The sequence below is a fragment of the Pongo abelii genome, chromosome 7, assembly GCF_028885655.2.
Source record: "Pongo abelii isolate AG06213 chromosome 7, NHGRI_mPonAbe1-v2.0_pri, whole genome shotgun sequence".
NCBI classification, from domain to species: Eukaryota; Metazoa; Chordata; class Mammalia; order Primates; family Hominidae; genus Pongo; species Pongo abelii.
This window is the reverse complement of record NC_071992.2, coordinates 146,767,694-146,786,732: the sequence shown is the minus strand read 5'-3', so window position 1 is coordinate 146,786,732 and position 19,039 is coordinate 146,767,694. Positions and strand designations below refer to the sequence as shown.

Here is a 19,039-nt window from a genome sequence, read left to right as displayed (position 1 = left end):
TTTATGTACCAAGTGATTTATGTCCCCGATTCCTGCATGGCATCAGGAATTACTGTCCTGACTAACAAACTGTAAGTCGTAGAACAGAATTTCAGTGGAAAAGCAGAAACGTGGGTGGTAACAAATCTGATGCTTGATGGTAATGAATTCTGGTTCACTTTAGCAGGCAGGTGCTTTAAATCTTTCTGTCGCTGGTGGCAGCGGGAAATGAGAGGTTGTACAGAAGACCGTGGGGGTTGACAGACTTTGTTTGCTCACTCCTTCGACAGATATTTATTGAGCATCTATGTACAGATGCTGCCGCTCCTCTGCTCATACCTTTGAGTGCTCCCCGGAAGGCACTGCAGACAGTGCTCGTTCACACAGAGGGCTTCCTGCATCTCAGCCTGAGACTATGCCCTGGTTGTGTCTGGGCAGTGAGGGATGGAAGGTAGCAAGTAAATGCCCCAGATTCCTTTCCCTTCGGCGGGGCAATTCTGAGGTGTGCTCTCCACAGTCTCTCAGAAGGTCCCCTAGTGGGATTGAGCCTGAGATGCCCAAGCAATAACCTTGGACAAGTTCCTCAATGTCTGAGTTTCAGCTTCTTCCAGGATAGGTATGGGGATTAAATGAGGCAGTAATATCACTACCACCACAACTAGCTCCCATGCATTCATCAGTTACGGGGGAGCCAACCATTTTTTGCTTAGTGCTTTAATCATGTTCTCTTATTAATTCTTGCTATGACTGCATGAGGTAGGTACTTTCCTTATGGTTACTAGCTGTGCTGTAAGAGTTCAGAAATAGACAGATTGTTGCGCTGGGAAAATTGGAGACAGCTTCCTAGAAGAGGTGGAATTTCGGCTCGGACTAGACAAGTTGGGCTTCAGATAGCTTAAGGGGAACAGCATCATAAAAATAAGTTTGGTCTATTTTCTTTTTCTTTTAAGTCCCTAATTTTCTAAATACAGCTTCCACAGAACAGGAAATCCAATTTTAAAGATGAGAGAACTAGGCCAGGCACAGTGGCTCATGCCTGTAACCCTAGCACTTTGGGAGGCCAAGGCAGGTGGATCACCTGAGGTCAGGAGTTTGAGATCATCCTGGCCAACATGGTGAAACCCCGTCCCTACTAAAAATACAAAAAATTAACTGGGCATGGTGGCACATGCCTGTAATCCCAGCTACTTGGGAGGCTGAGGCAGGAGAATCGCTTGAACCTGGGAGACGGAGGTTGCAGTGAGCAGAGATTGCGCCACTGCACTCCAGCACTCCAGCCTGGGTGACACAGCGAGACTCTGTCTCAAAAAAAAAAAGAAAAAGAAAAAAAAAAGAGAGAACTAAAGTATGAAACGATAAATAACTCATCAAAGATTCATAATCTGGATTCTAACCCAGATGTGTTTGTTCTAGGGGCCAACTTTTAATAAGTCATACTGTTAGAGTACAGGATCTGGCAAGGAAGCTGTCATCATCATTATCATCATCATCAACCAGTGCCCAGTACATAGTGGGTGACCCATATTTATGGAATTTAAAAAATAATGAATGAATGAATGAATGAATGAATATTAGTCCTTAAAGATCATGAACTTTCTTTTGTTTTGTTCTTTGCTCTGTCTTTAGGCAGCAGGAGCAGTCCCTGGCACAGGGTATTTCCCTGCTTCTAAGAAAATTATGGTAATTGAAATGTATTCTTTGTTTCACCCTTAACAACAACAACAACAAAAAGACGAGTCCCAGAAATGAAATGGCCTTAATATAGCAATAGTATTTATCTTCAGGTATTGGGATAATAATTGATTTTAATTTTATGCCTTAATATTTTTTCTGATGAACCTGGATGACTTTCTTAACTGGAAAGAAATAATCTCTGTTTGAATAAAAAATCATTCTTAGAGCATCAGATGGGTCTCCAAGTGCCGTGGGTGAGGTACGGACATAGACGTAGCTGCTAACCTACTTCAAATGAGTTCAGAGTCAAGGCAGCAGAATGTGAACTGACTTTGGTGTCACACCTCACACAGCTCTTTCACACTCCATCTCTCTGAAGGTTCACGATGGTCTAGTGACGTAGGCCAGGCTGGGATTAGTGGCCTCATTTCATAAACCTGAAGGCTAAGGAGGCTCACTGACAAGGGTGAAGCTCTCCATAGGGGTGGAGTTGGGACTGGAACTTTTGATGTTAGGCCCAGTGGCCTTCCCCCCGACCCCAGCAGCCTCTCATGAAGACCCACTGAAGGAATGGGACAAGAGTGGAGGTAGGTTGGTGCATCACAGACTCATGGGACAGCATCTGCAAGACCCTTTTATAATTTATGCAGAGGAAGCCTGGCTTGGAGTTTTTTAGACCACCCGGGTCGGGATCTTAGTTCTGCCACACACTGTCTTGGACACATTATTTCATATCTTGTGAGTTATGATTTTTTCATCTATAAATGTGGCCCAGTATCTCCCTTGCAGGATTGTTGTGTGGGTCCAGTTGGCACCAAGGAGGTGGGAATTCTGCAAGAATAGCTGTCAGTGGTGATCATACTTGTGCTGTCTATGTGCATGGCTTTATTGATATTCGGTGTTCATAAATTAATATTCCCATGTGAATTAGGCAGTTTTTGCTGAGTAGCAAAAACCTCAGGATTTCAGAGGCTTGTTTGACAGCAGATATATATCTTCATGCTCAAGGATCTATGGTGTGGTTTGGCTGATCTAGTTGCATGGCTGGTTCATGCCGGACTTGTGGTTGATTGAGATCTGCTCCACATGTCTTTGATCTGAGTTCAGACTAAAAGGCAGCAACAGACAGCGGCTATGGAGACGTATTCCTTTTGTGGTGCATCATAAGAGGGCAAGAGGAATAGACTTGGGAACAGCACACTGTCACTTCTAGCCACATTCCATTGGCTACAGCAAGTCAGTGATCCAGTCCAAAATCCAGTGAGACAGGGAAGTAAACACCATTCACTCTAGTGGGAAGTACTACAAAGTCCCATGACAAAGGACAGAAATGTGTAGTTCACAGTCATGTTGGAAGTGAACTGGGAAGACACATGCAGTCTACCATACTAACTCAGCTGCTCCACTTGAGTGAAGCAAGGAAAGCAAAAGAATAATAAACTGAGAAGCAGGCTGGGAGAGGCGTTGACTAGGTATGCAAGTAACAGATACTTATTTTTCATAAGCATGTGCTTAGTAAAGTTGGGTTCTGGAGGTCAATATTATAGGAAGATCATGATCTTTGATTCTGAAGGATAGCATATGCTTATCCTTATGCCAGTACCACACTGTCCTGATTTCTTCAGCTTTGTAGGTTTCAAAGTCAGGAAATAGAAGTAAGTCCAACATTGTTCTTCATTTTCAAGTTTGTTTTGGCTCTCCTGAGTCCATTGTATTTCCATATGCATTTTAAGATAAGCTTGTCAGTTCCCCCATCTAATTTAAATTTGTGATTCAGTGCTCAGGAAGATTCAATTGCTATTGGCATCTAAGTTTGAAGGAAGTGGTTTGATCATTTATCCAACAAATATTTATTAATATTGTTGTGCCGGGCATTGTAGAGTTGGTGCTGCAACGTACACCAATAAACAAATCCAAACACAATCTTTGTATCTACATGGTTTATAATTGAAGAATATTAGCAGATATTAATCAATCTTCACATTCAAACATAATTAAAACTTGAGATAAATTCCACGATCTAATCTGAAGGTGCAGAGTTTCTCTGAGAATATAGTATTTAAGGAAGTACAGGAGTTACCTAGGCACTGAAGATGAGAGAGGAAGCCTTCCAGACGAGAGAACAGCATGGGCAAAGGACCTGTGGTGGAACAACTGCAGCATGTTCCAGGATCTAAGAAAATGTCCTATGGGTCGGGCACGGAGGCTCACACCTGTAATCCCAGCACTTTGGGAGGCCAAAGTGGGCGGATCACCTGAGGTCAGGAGTTCAAGACCAGCCTGCTCGACATGGCGAAACCCTGTCTCTACTAAAAATGCAAAAAATTAGCTGGGCATGGTGCCGGGCACCTGTAATCCCAGCTACTTGGGAGGCTGAGGGAGGAGAATCGCTTGAACCTGGGAGGCGGAGGTTGCAACGAGCCAAGATCGCAGCACTGCACTCCAGCCTGGGCGACGAGTGAAACTGTCTCACAAAAAAAAAAAATAAAATAAAAGAAAGAAAAAGAAAAAGAAAATGTCCTATGGCTACAGCATTGTGCCTGGTAGACAGGATAAGGTCAGAGAGGTGAACAAGAGTCAAAACATGTTCAGTGATTTGGATTTTTATTCTAAAGCACTGAGAAGCTATTGAGGGATGTTAAGCTAGTGGTGGAGAGTTGAGGGATGACACAATCAAATTTGTGTTTTCAAAACTGTATTCTTCATATCACTCAATTGTTAAGTGTCAGTCTTATTTGGATGTGGGTTTTTTTTTAAAAAAAAAAAAAACACTTGTTATAAACACCATTTTTGACATTTATGAGACTATTAGGAATTTGAACATTGTGTGAATATTTAATGATATCAAGGAATTATTGCTATCTTTTTAAGGTATGGTCGTGGTTTTACAGTGATATATTTTTTCCAAAGACCTTATCTTAGAAATCCATGCGGTAATATTTATGACTGAAATGGTAAGATGTCTGGAAATTTCCTCAAAATAATAATGCACGGGCAAGAAGGATGAGGGTTTGGATGTGGTGGGTATGATTATCGGTTAATGTGATTAGACTGGCTGGTGGGTTCAGGGGGTGTATGCTACACTTCTCTGTTTTTATGTCTGTACACAATTCCCTGTAATAAAAGATTAAAAAGAAAAAAACCCACAAAAGATTATTCTGCTTTCAGCATGGAAGACTAGATTTCAGAGGGAGAAATGGTGATGAGGGGAGATCAGTTAGGAGGCAGCTGCAGTGGCCCAGGTAGGAATGATGGAGGCTTGGTCCAGAGCTGGACCAGTGGAGGTGGGGAGAGATAAGTGGAGAGATCTTTAGGAAATAAAGTAGACATGAATTGGGGATGGATTGGATATGGGGGTGAGGGAGATGGTGGAACCGAGATGTCTCTCGGTTTTTCACCCTGGATATAGATGCCACACTGAGCTAGGAATCACTGGATAAAAACCAAGGAGGTCCCTTGGCTCAATTTATTTTTATATCCCCACCTCTGTTTCCCTCTATTCTGCAAATATTGAAGCTGTTCCCTTATGTAACATCTTTTATCCCAGACTTCCTGTGCTCTGTGCACTCAGCAATTAATTAAGCTTTGGTATGCATGAATTAATTAAAATCCTCTCCCAGGTTCAGAGGGGCTGTCCTGAAATATGTATATTCTTCTATATGTGCCTTCTTCCTGGAACTGGTTTCCTTTGCCAGGTGAACACTTTTGCTTTCTCGTGGGCACACAGCTGCAGGTGTCTGTCTGTCTGTCTGTTGCATCCATCAGCACACTTTAATTTGACGTTTAGGAGCCTAGGTCTGGAGAAGTTAATGATTTGTAAATTGCTCTCCAACGTAGAGCTAGAAATAGAATGCGGGAAGGATTCCTGAGCATTTACTTGCACAGAGATTCAATGATGGAGGTATCAGCCCCACCATAGGAAGCTGAAATAGTAGTTTCCTTCATATTTCTGGACAGCCACTCTGTGGTACAAGAACATGCCTGACAAAGGTGCAGCCTCCATATGAAATCCCATGTTGGTCTGAGACAATGTCTTCTGCCCAGTTTCACCGGATGACTCTTGTCCCCTTTTTGTCCTGCCCCCTATCCAGGTCATTTTCTGATGTGACGGCTGAGACATGAGATCTTCAGCCTCCAGGCTCTCCAGTTTTTCGTCGAGAGATTCACTATGGAATCGGTGAGTGATCTGTAGCCCATCCTGTCCAGAAAACCCGGCCTGGGAGATACAGTGGGATTCTTCTTGGGAGTTGAAATGCAAAATTTTATCAGACACAAGCACTGGAATCTAACGGAGACTGTGGGCACGATTGTTATTGGAGAACAGATCTCTAGCACTTGTACAGGTGTAGACTGTCTACTGTGTTTTCTGTCACGTTATCCATTGCCTTTATTTATAAGGAAAGTTGTCTGGGTGGTGGTGCCTACAAGAAGTAAAGAGTAGCAACAACAGTGACACCATCAACACTATAAGGTGCTATAGGAGTCCACTGTGTTTTAGGTTCTTTAAAAACATTTCAGGCTGGACATGGTGGCTCATGTCTGTAATCCCAGCACTTTGGGAGGCTGAGGTGAGTGGATCATTTGAGGTCAGGAGCTCGAAACCAGCCTGACCAACATGGTGAAACCTTGTCTCTACTAAAATACAAAAATTAGCTGGACGTGATAGCATGTGACTGTAATCTCAGCTACTTGGGAGGCTGAGGCAGGAGAATTGCTTGAACCCAGGAGGCGAAGGTTGCAGTGAGCCAAGATTGCACCATTGCACTCCAGCCTGGGCAACAGAGTGAGACTCCTTCTCAAAAATAAAAATTAAAAGTACAATAAAATAAAATTTCATTTACTCCACCCAACAATCCTGCCAAGTAAGAATTTCTACATTCGGTTGAGTGCAGTGGCTCATGCCTGTAATGCCAGCACTTTGGGAGGCTGAGGCAGGAGGATCACCTCAGGTTAGGAGTTCGAGACCAGCCTGGTCAACATGGTGAAACCCCTTCTCTACTAAAAATACAAAAAATTAGCCAGGCGTGGTGGCAGGCGCCTGTAATCCCAGCTACTCGGGAGGCTGAGGAGGGAGAATCACTTGAACCCTGGAAGCAGAGGTTGCAGTGGGCCGAGATCGCACTGTTGCACTCCAGCCTGGGGGTCAAGAAAGAGACTTCGTCTCAAAAAAAAAAAAAAAAAAAAAAAAAGAATTTCTACATTCATTTTACGGATAAAGAACTTGCCCAGCTAGATGTAAGTCAATTTTCCCTTACTGCAGGACCCTTGCATTTTTTTTTTTTTTTTGGAGACGGAGTCTCGCTCTGTTGCTCAGGCTGGAGCTCAGTGGCGCTATCTCGGCTCACTGCAAGCTCCGCCTCCCAGGTTCACGCCATTCTCCTGCCTCAGCCTCCCGAGTAGCTGGGACTACAGGCGCCTGCCACCACGCCCAGCTAATTTTTTTGTATTTTTTTTAGTAGAGATGGGGTTTCACCGTGTTAGCCAGGATGGTCTTGATCTCCTGACCTCGTGATATGCCCGCCTCGGCCTCCCAAAGTGCTGGGATTACAGGCGTCAGCCACTACGCCCACCTGGCCTTTTTTTTTTTTTCCTATGCCACGTTACCTCTTGGGAGAGGTAGAGATATGATTTATTCCATTTTGCAGCTGGGAATACTGAGGCCTGGCATAGGGACACATGATGAAGAGTCTATGGAGTCTGGCCTCAGTGGATGAAAGTTTGTGTTAGAGGATGATAAAAATTAGACTGGACAGGAAGGACCATGAAAAGCTAGGCCGGGAAAACTTGTAGAGTCTGAGAATCTTAAAAAGCTGGCAGACTGACTGGCACAGGGTTGACCTGTTGGGGCCAGGGTTTCTAAGAAGTCCACGTGGTGGAAAGTGTGTGGGTGCTAGAAGGAGTGGTTGAATCCTGGCCCTGGCACTGACTTGCTGTGTGATCTCTCACAAGACACCGGCTTTCGGCCAGGCGCGATGGCTCATGCCTGTAATCCCAGCACTTTGGGAGGCCTAGGTGGGCGGATCACCTGAGGTTGGGAGTTCGAGACCAGCCTAACCAACATGGAGAAACTCCATCTCTACTGAAAATACCAAATTAGCTGGGCATGGTGGCGCATGCCTGTAATCCCAGCTACTTGGGAGGCTGAGGCAGGAGAATCTCTTGAACCCGCGAGGCGGAGGTTGTGGTGAGCCGAGATCGCGCCATTGTACTCCAGCCTGGGCAACAAGAGCAAAACTCTGTCTCAAAAAAAAAAAAAAAGACTGACCTTCTCTGTTTCTTCTGTTTTCTTATCCATGAAAAAGGGGTAATATTTATGTTTCAGATTTTTTTTGTGTAGTTTAGAAAAAATGTAAAGTGTTTTACATAAAGTAGGCACGTAGGGCATTGTAATCACTTCAATTTTTAGGTTGAAAATAGTTTTTAAAGGATGATTAGATAAGCAAATGTGTCCTGAATGGGTGGATGAAGTGAGAGGCTGGAGGCAGAGAGGCCAACCTGAGAGGCTTTTGATATGATCGAGACATGATACTGCCTTCCAGGGTAAATGAAGCTTTACTTTTATTTTCAAAATTTTTCTATTATAGGATTACCCAAAGTCATGTTTATTTTGTTTTTTCTTTTTTTAAGTCAAGAGTCCAGCACAAAATGGCATTCATTTTGCAGGTATCTTTTTAGATGATATTAATTATAATTGCAATAACTCAGTGCATTATTAGAATTAGGTTTTGCTGACAATGACATAAAATCTAAAAGAACATTGGCTTAGAGAAGTGTCTCTCTTACCTAAAAGTTCAGGTACAAGTAACACAGATTTTCTGCAGCAATCTATGAGAGATCTGGGCTTTTTCTCTAGTTTGTTTGCCATATGAGCCTCTATTCCCAAGGTCACCTCATGGCCCCATTTTAGCTGCTTCTGCTCTAGCCATCACATCTAATAGCAGGAGAAAGGAACGAGATGGAGAAAGGCACGTCCCATCCTTTAAGGATGTTTCCTGGAAGTTGTACCTCCTGCTCCTACTTATATTCTAGTGGCCAGAATTTAGTTCTCTGGCTACATTTTGCGGCAAAGAAGGCTGGGAAGTGTAATCTTTATTCTGCAAGACTGTGTGCTTACCAAATTGAGAGTTGTTATTATGGAAGAAGAGAGCAGATATTGGAGGACAAATCTTTTCCTCCACGCTACTTGTTCTTGAAAGATTCTGCTGACAGGATAGGCTCTGCAGCCAGCCTGCTGGAGTTTGCATTCTGGATCCATGGTTTCGTAGTTCTGTGACCTTGTTGAAAAGCTACTTAACTTCTCTGTGCCTCGGCTTCTTCCTGTTCTTTCCTATTTTATAGACGTACAAGGGTTGTTTTGAGCACTAGTTGAGTTAAGGTAAAGCACTTGGAACAGTGCCTGGTACATGGTAAGTGCTATATAAGTTTTAGCTATTATGACTACTACTATTGCTAGTAGTATCTCTCTAGTACTTCTACTACTACTGCTACTGCCACTTCTGATATGACTACTGCTACGTCTGTTACCATTATTACTATTCATACTTTTACCATGACTGCTGCTTCTACTGATATTACCACTGCTTCTACTGTCACTTCTGCTGCTGCTACTACTGTTGTGACTACTTCTACTTCTCTTCTGCTATTATTACTACTATACCATTATTATTTTTAAATTGTATACTCATAGCATAGTAAGTATTATTTTTCCCAATAGAAGATAAGAGTCAGAGAGGATAGTAACTTGTCAGATGCTATTCATGGTCTACCCTTGGGTGGGTACGGGATAGCGACTTGAAGGGAGCATAAGGCAGGTTTCTGCGGTTCTGCTAATGTGCTGTTTCCTGATCTGGGTGATGTTTCATTAGTGTAAAAGTTCCTTGCATAACACACTTATGACATAGATGATTTTGTGTATGTATCTTATATGTCAATAAAAACATGTCATGTAGCTGGAAAGTGGTAGAGCATGAGTGAAACCTACACTCGCCTGATTCCAAAGCCTGTGCTCTTAGCTGTAACACAAGGCCAGCACCTTTAGTCCTCTGATTGATTGATTCATTCATTCATTCATCTGACTTGTAATGATAACTGCTTATTACTTATGTGCCAGGAACCTGGCTAGGATGCAAAGGTGCATGCTGTAGACATGACCCTGCCCTCATGGGGCTTCTTATCTAGAGGAAAAGGAAAGAGGTAAATACCATTCAGATTAGCAGCCACCAGGTTAGTTCAGTATGGGATGCCCTGGGGTTAGGTTCAGTATGGGATGCCCTGGGGCCACAGAAGGGGCATGGAAGCTATCCCAGCCCCACAGGCTCATCTGCTGAAATAACACAGATGTGCCTCTCAACCAACTCCTTTGATGAGGGAAAAGTTCCCACATCAGTGGGTAAGCTGACCACAGGAGGGCTACATCGAGAAATATAAAGCAGTTCCCCCCATCCCTTGCTTAACTGGCACTAAGAAGGGGTCAGCTTTTCTTGTCTTGTTGTCACTGTTATAGTTGTGAACCTACCTGATGTTCCATGGGGTAGGCAAGTGCTTGCCCTTGTGAGTTCAGTAGAAGACAAGGGAATCGCAGGAGCAGAGACTTCACTTACAAAGACGTGTATACAGGGACCTCTTATTCAAAATAAATATATGAGCTGGGCATGGTGGCTCGTGCCTGTAATCCTAGCACTTTGGGAGGCCAAGGCTGGTGGATCACCTGAGGCCAGGAGTTTGAGACCAGCCTGGCCAACATGGTGAAACCCTGTCTCTACTAAAAATACAAAAATTAGCTGGGTATGGTGGTGGGCGCCTGTAGTCCCAGCTGCTTGGGAGGCTGAGGCAGGATAATTGCTTGAACCTGGGAGGCAGAGGTTGCAGTGAGCTGAGATTGTGCCACTGCACTCCAGCCTGGGCAACAGAGCTAGACTCTTTCTTAACAACAACAACAACAATAGCAACAAAATTCTCATAAATATGTGAATGAATGAATGAATGAATGAATGAACAAAATCACAGTCCACAGCAATGCAGTTGTCATCCCTGGGAAAACTGAAGTCCAAGGGAATAAAGAACAAGACCTGTTTCCTTTTTTCACCCCAAATACCATCAGGGAGACAGGAGCACAGCACATGGAAGTGGAATTGAATTCTGAATTCTGAGCTAGCAGTAGACATCAGTTGGCCTTATGTTCAGGTTTTTCTCCATATGTAGACAAGAAGTGACCTAAACTTTAGACCCTCCTCAACCAAGCCCATGAGAAACCTCTGTGACTCCTCCTCCCTCTTTTGCCTTTCCAAATGTCAAGCAGACGCCCTATCATTATCATGCCGCAGGCTGTCAGCCCAAATTGAATTTCCCTGAGCCCAGCTGATGTCCCTTTTTGGCTGTAGGGCAGGGGTCAGGAATGCATGCCGCACATGGACGGGAAACGTGTCCCTGGAGCTGAACGCAGAAGGCTGACCTCTCAACTCTGCATTGCTAACATAGTTGGAAGGGTTAGGAAGCCTTATGATTTCTGGATGTAAAAGAAAAAGAAATGTGTTTTAGAAAAACAGTATTCAAGTTCTGCTGCGAAAATCCTTTCAAAATAATTGAGTCTATTTAAAATTCAACTGGTTGTTTCACAGCATTGACTATACTTCAGTTAGATACATGAAGGAAGGTTATGGCTAAGCTGAGAGATGGGAAGTGATGATCCCAAGACAAGGGAGGTCTTGTCTTCCTCCCTCCCTTCATTTTTCCCTCGCTGCCTTTAAAATTTATTAAGCAGCGACTGTGTGCCCGGTCCTACACTCAAGCCTGGGGAAATACATGAATAAGACTCATGGCAAAGCCTTCTTGAGCTTATCCTTCATTTGTTTTTAGAAAACGTATTCATTCTACAAATGTTTCCTGAGCATCTAATTTGCTCAAGTCTCTTAGTAGAGATAAAAAACATGGTTCCTCCTTTTACTACATGTATACTTTATTTTTTAATCACTTTTCTGGCAACCTACTATGTGCCAGGGTCTGTGCAAGCTGCCAGGATACCAAGGGAAACAAAAACAGCTTCTGCTTTGATGGAGCTAAAAGACTAGAAAATGTTCCATTAGTTTCCTAGGGCTGCTGTGACAAAGTACCACAAACTTGGTGGCTTAAAACAACAGAAATATGGCCAGGCGCGGTGGCTCACCCCTGTAATCCCAGCACTTTGGGAGACGGAGGCGGGCGGATTACCTAAGAACAGGAGTTCGAGATCAGCCTAGCTAACATAGTGAAACCCCATCTCTACTAAAAATACAAAATTAGCTGGGCATAGTGGTGGGTGCCTGTAATCCCAGCCACTTGGGAAGCTGAGGCAGGAGAATCGCTTGAACCTGGGAGGTGGAGGTTGCAGTGAGCCGAGGTCACGTCGCTGCACTCCAGCCTGGGTGACAGAGTGAGACTCTGTCTCAAAAAAAAAAAAAAAAAAAAAGAAATGTATTGTCTCACAGTTTGGAGGCCAGAAGTTCAAGATCAAGGTGTTGGCAGAGTCGTGCTCCCTCTGAAACCTGTAGGGGAGAATCCTTCCTTGCCTCTTCCTAGCGTCTGGTGTCACCAGCAGTCCTTGATGTTCCTCAGCTTGCAGCCTCATCACTCCAGTTCCTGCCTGTGTTGTCCTGTGGCATTCTGCCTGTGTGCCTCTCTTCTCTCTTACAAGGACAGCAGTCATACTGGATTGCGGGACTGCCCTTCTTCCATGTGACCTCATCTTAATCACCACCTTAATTATATCTGCAAAGACCCTATTTCCAAATAAGTCCGCATTCACAGATGAGGGGGTGGCTAAGATCTCCACTTTTTGCAAGAGGACGCAATTCAACCCATGTCAAACGTATATAATGATAGAAAGTGCCCACAGTACCTGGTGCATGGTGGGCCTTGTTATTGCCTTCCCTTTCTTTCCACTTTATCTCAGCATCTAAAGGGTGAGCACCTTGAGGGCAGGAACTCTGTGTTACTCTGAGTGAGTGCTTCTAGATTTCTTGCCAGGGAGGTGAGACTGATGTTTTTCTTGTGCTGTGGCAGGGACATTCTTGTGTGGTCCCTGGTTGATGGGAAACGCTCTTTCTTGCTACTGTCATTAGTTTTTGTTTCTTATGCTGATGGTTGAGGAGGGAGTCATGGGGAAAGAATACCTTGATTGGAAAGCTGGGCCTGGTGGTTAAAATGGTTAAACCAGGCTCCTCTCCTGGTTCCACTGTTTGCTGGTCATGTGAGCCTGGATACATTTCCTCCTCTCTGTGCCTCCAGGCATCTCATCTGTACCCCTTAGGAGTTTGTTTGTTTGTTTTGAGACAGAGTCTCGCTCTGTCACCCAGTCTGAAGTGCAGTGGTGAGATCTTGGCCCACTGCAATCTCTGCCTCCTGGGTTCAAGTGATTCTTATGCCTCAGCCTCCCAAGTAGCTGGGATTACAGGCATGTGCCACCACGCCTGGCTAATTTTTGTATTTTTAGTGGAGATGGAGTTTCACCATGTTGGTCAGGCTGTTCTTGAACTCCTGACCTCAAGTGATCTGCCCGCCTCGGCCTCCCAAAGTACTGGGACTACAGGCATGCGCCACTATGATTGGCCTTCCTAGGAGTCTTTTTGAGGGCCAGGTAGGATCAAATGTTTGAAAGAGTACCAGGCCCACAGTAAATGTTTGCTCCTTGTTTGTAGGAGTATTCCAAGACATTTAATACCTTCCAGGGAGAAGGGCTTCCCTGGCCCATTCAGCACATTCCCCTCAGTAAAGACTCATGCTCACTATTTAGCACCGTTCACCATCAGAACATTTCCTCATGATTTTCCTAAGGAAAGTTTTTCAGGAATATGGCAAACAGCCCTTGCATAAAGATGTCCATTGGAGCATCATTTAAAATGGTAAACTGCTACAAACAAGATAAAATCCTGCTCTACAATGAGCAGTGGGTTCACCAATTAGGGGGAGAAGGATGAAAAACAAATTAGGGTAAAATAATGCAGCCATTAAAAAGAAGATAAGTTATGAGAACGCTCATAATATAACTGTCATGTTAAAAAAGAGAAAGATTTATTTTTGAGGAAGTGACTTAATTTCTCTGTGCCTCGGTGCCGTGGTTTGGATATTTGACCCCTCTAAACCTCATGTTGAAATGTGATCCCCAATGTTGAAGGTGGGGCCTGATGGGAAATGTTTGGGTCATGGAGGTGGATCCCTCATGAATGAGTTCTCACTCTGTTAGTTCCGGTGACAGCTGTTTGTTTAAAAGATCCTAGCCCCTCCCCCGCCTCCTTCTCTCACCATCTGATCTCTGCGCATGCTGGCTCCCCTTCCCCTTCTGCCACGAGTGGAAGCAAACTGAGGCCCTCACAGAAGCAGATGCTGGCTTCTTGTACAACCTGCAGAACCAAGAGTCAAATAAACCTCTTTTCTTTATTAATTACCCAGCTTCAGTTATTCCATTAGAGCAGGACAAATGGACTGAGACACTCAGCTTCCTTATCTATAAAATGGAGATGATAACAGTACTTTCCTCATACATAGGATTGTTTTGAGAATTAAATGGGATAGTACCTCTAAAGCACATGAACAGTACTTGGCAAGTATTAGGTGCTCACTAAATGCTAATTGTTATTGTTAGTTATTTATCATGTGGTCTAAACCATGTGCAGAATATTCATAGGAAAGGATTAGAATAAGTAACATAGATGAATGCACATCCCTTTTCCCTGTTAGATGTCTTATTCAAAGGGGCTTCCTTTTGTCTGTCAGCAAATATTGCACAGCTTCTCTGTATCAAGCACTCTGGTAGTCTCTAAGGCAGCAGGTCTCCCTTTAGGAGTATGTACGAGAATCCCTTTTGGGGGCTTTTTAAAAAACAGATGCTTAGAGATGCTGATTCAGTAGATGTGTGGTGAGTCCCAGGCATCTACAGTCTTAAAAACTATTCCACAAATGATTTTGACTCTCAAGGTTGATATAAAAGTTACAGTCTTTCCCCTCAAGAAGTCTGCAAACCAGATGAGAAGATGGGACAAGCAGTGGCATGAGGCAGAACGTAAGTGCTATAGATTAGGCGCTCCCAGGTCTGGCTCCCTCTGCACAACTTTGCAAAAATAAAGATGGTCTTTGTTGTACCACTAGATGTGGAATCAGAACCCACAGGGTGAAGCCTTTCTGGGGGTTCTGGTGATCAGCCTGCTAGGGGACCATGTGTGAGGACTGTGAGTGCTTCCTGTTTGAGAGAACCCAGGGGGTCCCTGTGGCCTGGGATTGTCACAGGACCTCTCTCTAAAGAGGTATAATATGCTATCTAAGAATACATTATTACATTTACTATATTGGACTGAAATGACCTGTTAGATATCTATTGCCCCTGACATACTCTGAGTGCCTTGAAGGCGGGAACCATGCATGCATTGGTCAGCCTTGTGATAGTGCCTCCATGTCTCACCTTGGCATTGACCTCTCCTGTCCCCGAGTACCTGCCTAGGTGCAGCAGGATAGATTCAGAACCAAAGTTTTTCCAAAGCTATTTTCTCAAAGCCATGAGGACTGATATATTTTCTCTGGTTGGTAGTAGTGAATGCTTTTTAAAAAATCTTTATTTTAAAATATTTTAATTGTGGTGAAGTATGCATAACATAAAAATTACTATCGTTAACTATTTTTAAGAACAATTCAGTAGCATTAAGTATGTTCACATTGTTGTGCAACCATTGCCACCAAATCCATCTCCAGAATTCTTTAAATCTTGCAAAACTGAAATTCTATACCCATCAAATGACAACTCCTTCTCTCCCCTCTCCCCTCCCATCCCTGGAAATAACCATTCTACTTTCTGTCTATGAATTTGACTACTCTAGGTATCTTATATAAGTGGAATCATATAATATTTATCTTTTTGTTACTGCCTTACTTAGCATAATGTCCTCAAGGTTCATCCCTATTATACCATGTATCATAACATTCCATTGTATGTACATATCATATTTTGTTTATCCACTCATCCGTGGATGAATACGTGTGTGCTTCTACCTTTTGGTTGTTATGAATTATGCTGCTATGAATATGGGTATACAAATAGCTCCAGATCCTGCTTTCAATTTGGGGGGGGATATATACTCAGAAGTGGAATTGCTGGATCATACAGTAATTCCATGTTTACTTTTTTGAGGAACTGCCAGGCTGTTTTCCATTTTACATTCTGTACCAGTTTACATTCCCACCAATAGTGCGCAAGAGTTCCCATGTCTCCATATCGTCACCAACACTTGTTATTTTCTGTTTTTGTGATAGTAGCCATCCTAGTAGGTATGAATGCTTTTAACTGGTGAATGCCTTTAGCGAGGACATTCCATTTTCAGCTTTGTATTTCACTCAGGTTGTGTGGCCCAATTAAACAGTCTCCAAGCATTTATTTAAGCCTTAGGCACTGAGAATACAGACCTAAATAATACATGCATGATACCTGCCTTCACGGCACTCAGAGTATGTTAGGGGAAATAGATATCTAACAGGTAATTTCAGTCCAGTATGGTAGGTGTAATCATATATTCCTAATAGCATATTATGCCTTAAATACAGTTGAAGATTCCAGGAAATCTTGACTGAGTTTGGTGCCTTAGTATAAAACACGTGAGTACATCATTTAGGCAGTCTGAGATTCCTAGATTGTTTAGGCTGGAAGGGACTTGTAGACTTTCCAGTAGAACTTTCTATGAAATGGAAATATTCTGTCTGCCACATGTGGCTTTTGAGCACTTAAAATGTGCCTCGTGCAACTGAGAAACTGGACTTATAAAGTTCATATAATTTTAGGGAATTTATGTTTAAATTGAAGTTAGCTATAGGTAGTGGCTACTGTGTGAGACAGGTAAAGCGAGGTAATAGTGAGCATTCTTTCCTGGTTCTCATGCTTGAATATGCATGTGGGTCACCTGGGGAGCTGTTAAAAAGCAGATTCTCAGGCCCTCCCTTTAGTGTTTCTAATTCCTTAAGTTGTAGTAGGGTCAAGGAACCTGCATTTTAACAACCACCACAGGTGATTCTGATGCAGATGTAGTTTGAGAAATGCCAAGTCTTGTGGTTTTCAAGCTTTTGTATCCTCAGAATATTTTCTTCAAATGAAAGCTTAAAGCCTGGGGAACATAATGGGACCCTGTCTCTACAAAAAAAATAAAAAAATAAAAATAAAAATTAGCTGGGCATAGTAGTGCACACCTATAGTCCCAGGTAGTTGGGAGGCTGAGGTGGAAGGATTGCTTGAGCCTGGAAAGTTGAGGCTGCAGTGAGCCGTGATTGTGCCACTGCACTCCAGCCTAGGCAACAGAAGGAGACCCTGTCTCAGGAAAATAAATAAATAAATAAATAAATAAAAAGAAAGCTAAAGAGAGAGCTCAGTGTATAGAACAGAGAGTAGAGTTGTTCCAGCTTAGGTAGGTCTGGCTGGTACCAGAACTTTATACACGTTAGGGGATCACACTCTACCCTCTCTGGGGAAGGAACTGGGGTTTCTTGGAGTATAATTTGTACAACTCTAACCTAGCACAACCACATCACTTTATTCATCTTAAATCCTGTGAAATGCAAAATAAGATTTGGTTTTGTAATACCTATAAACATGCCAGAACCAATTACAGACCAACAGGCACCTCTGGAAATGCAGGTTGAAGCAGAAACACAATTAGTGCATTAGTCAGCCATTTTTTCCCTTGTCCTGGACTTTAACCAGCCATCTTGGCATCACATGATGGAACTGCAGAGTAGTGATTAAATACACAGGCTGTCTGACCTGGCAGGAAAGCAGTCTCCACCCTAGAGCTTACTAGGTGGTGCTAGGCAAGTTTCCTCATCTGCAAAATGGGTATAACAGTAGCTTCTACCTGAGACAATACATGTAAAACCCAGCACTTGGCACTAAGTATTCATTATTGTAACAACAACAACAGCAACAACAATAATACTAATAGCTAATGCTCACAGAGCATTTAACGTGAGCCAGGTCCTTTCTTCTAAGCACTTGCTGTTTATTAACTCATTCAATCCTTACAACAATCCTCTGAGTAGATAGTATTGTTATTTCCATTGTAAAGACAAACTAAAGCTCACAGAGGTTTGGAAAGTTATTTAAGGCCACATTGCTGGTCAGTGGCAGAAGTGGAACTCGACTGCAGGGAATCTGGCCCTGGAGCCTGCAGTTTTCACTTTTACTCCGTGTGCTATTATATTATCCCCAGGCTCTAAGGAAAGCCTGTTAAGATGATCCTTTCATCCCCTCCCCCAAGCCCTAGCTCTAAATCTCTAAAGCTTTGGAATTAATCTGTAAGTCAACTCAGCTTCTGCGAAGCATCTGACCCAGTTGATCACTCCCTTCCTCTAAAAATACGGTTTTCTTTTGGCTTCTATGACACCAAGCCGGCTGGATTTCTTCTTGTGACTCTACCCTCAGTCTCTCAGTTGGGCACCCCTTGCTCCAACTTACCTCTAAATATTTTTGAAGATGTCTGCGTGCAAATTATACAGACATGCAAATTATATTATATGCTTGCAAATTGTATCTCCAGCTGAATCTGTCCTCTGAGTTCCAGACTTGATGATCTGAAATGCCTAATTAATATCCCCATTTGGAAGCCTAGCAGGCCTCTCAAACTTAATATGTCCAACATGGATTATTCTCCTCACTCCTCCTGCAGCTCATGCTGCACCCCTGCTTACAGCCACCGCTGATCTCCAAGACCCCTGCCCATTTTACTTAGAATGAAATTCAGATTTCTTACCATGGCCTACAAAGACTAGCATGATCTAGCCCCTGCCTACCTCTGCACCCTCCCCTGCCTCTACCCCATTTCCCCAAGAGACTTCAGCACATTGGCCTCCTTTCTGTTCCTCACACTCAGCAAGTGCTATCCTGTCTCAGGACCCTGCTTCATGCTCTTCTTCTGCCTCCAGGGCCTTGTCCCTATACCTCCTGTCCCCCACTCCATGGTCGTCACATCCTGAAGTCTCCACTTAAATGCTATGTCCTCAGACAGATCTTCCTAGCCACTCTAGCCTTTATTCTCTTTGGTTGCTCCCTGTATGTTTTCTTCCTAGCAGTTGTAACAATCTGGAATTGTTTGTTCTCTTGTGTATGTCTGCCACCGCCACCAGACTATAAGCTCCCAATGGACAAGGTCAGTGATGGCTGCTCATCTGCTAAAGTTACTCCAGTGCCAGGCACAGAGTCTGGTACACAGATGTTCAATAAATATATATTGTTGTTGAAATAAAATCAATGGCTGCTGCTAAATCAACCGTGAGCATAAAATACCAATTCTAGGCCTGTTATTTGTAGAATCCTTTCATGGACTAGACAATTTTCATATATGTATACAAGTGGTTAAAAAATTGGTTGGTACTTGGGCTTTTT

The 19,039-nt window shown here is 43.3% G+C and overlaps 1 protein-coding gene across 15 annotated transcripts in view; it reads left to right on the top strand.

Moving 5' to 3' along the window:
- ASAP1 (ArfGAP with SH3 domain, ankyrin repeat and PH domain 1) overlaps positions 1-19,039 on the top strand; it is a 389,931-nt gene that overhangs the window by 36,349 nt on the left and 334,543 nt on the right. For all 15 annotated transcript variants that reach the window (XM_024251018.3, XM_024251022.3, XM_063726810.1 and 12 more), the window contains one exon: positions 5,745-5,830. In XM_024251018.3, coding sequence (XP_024106786.3) covers positions 5,772-5,830 — 59 coding nt within the window. In that variant the 5' untranslated portion in view covers positions 5,745-5,771. Of the gene's footprint in view, positions 1-5,744; positions 5,831-19,039 lie in introns of those variants that run through there.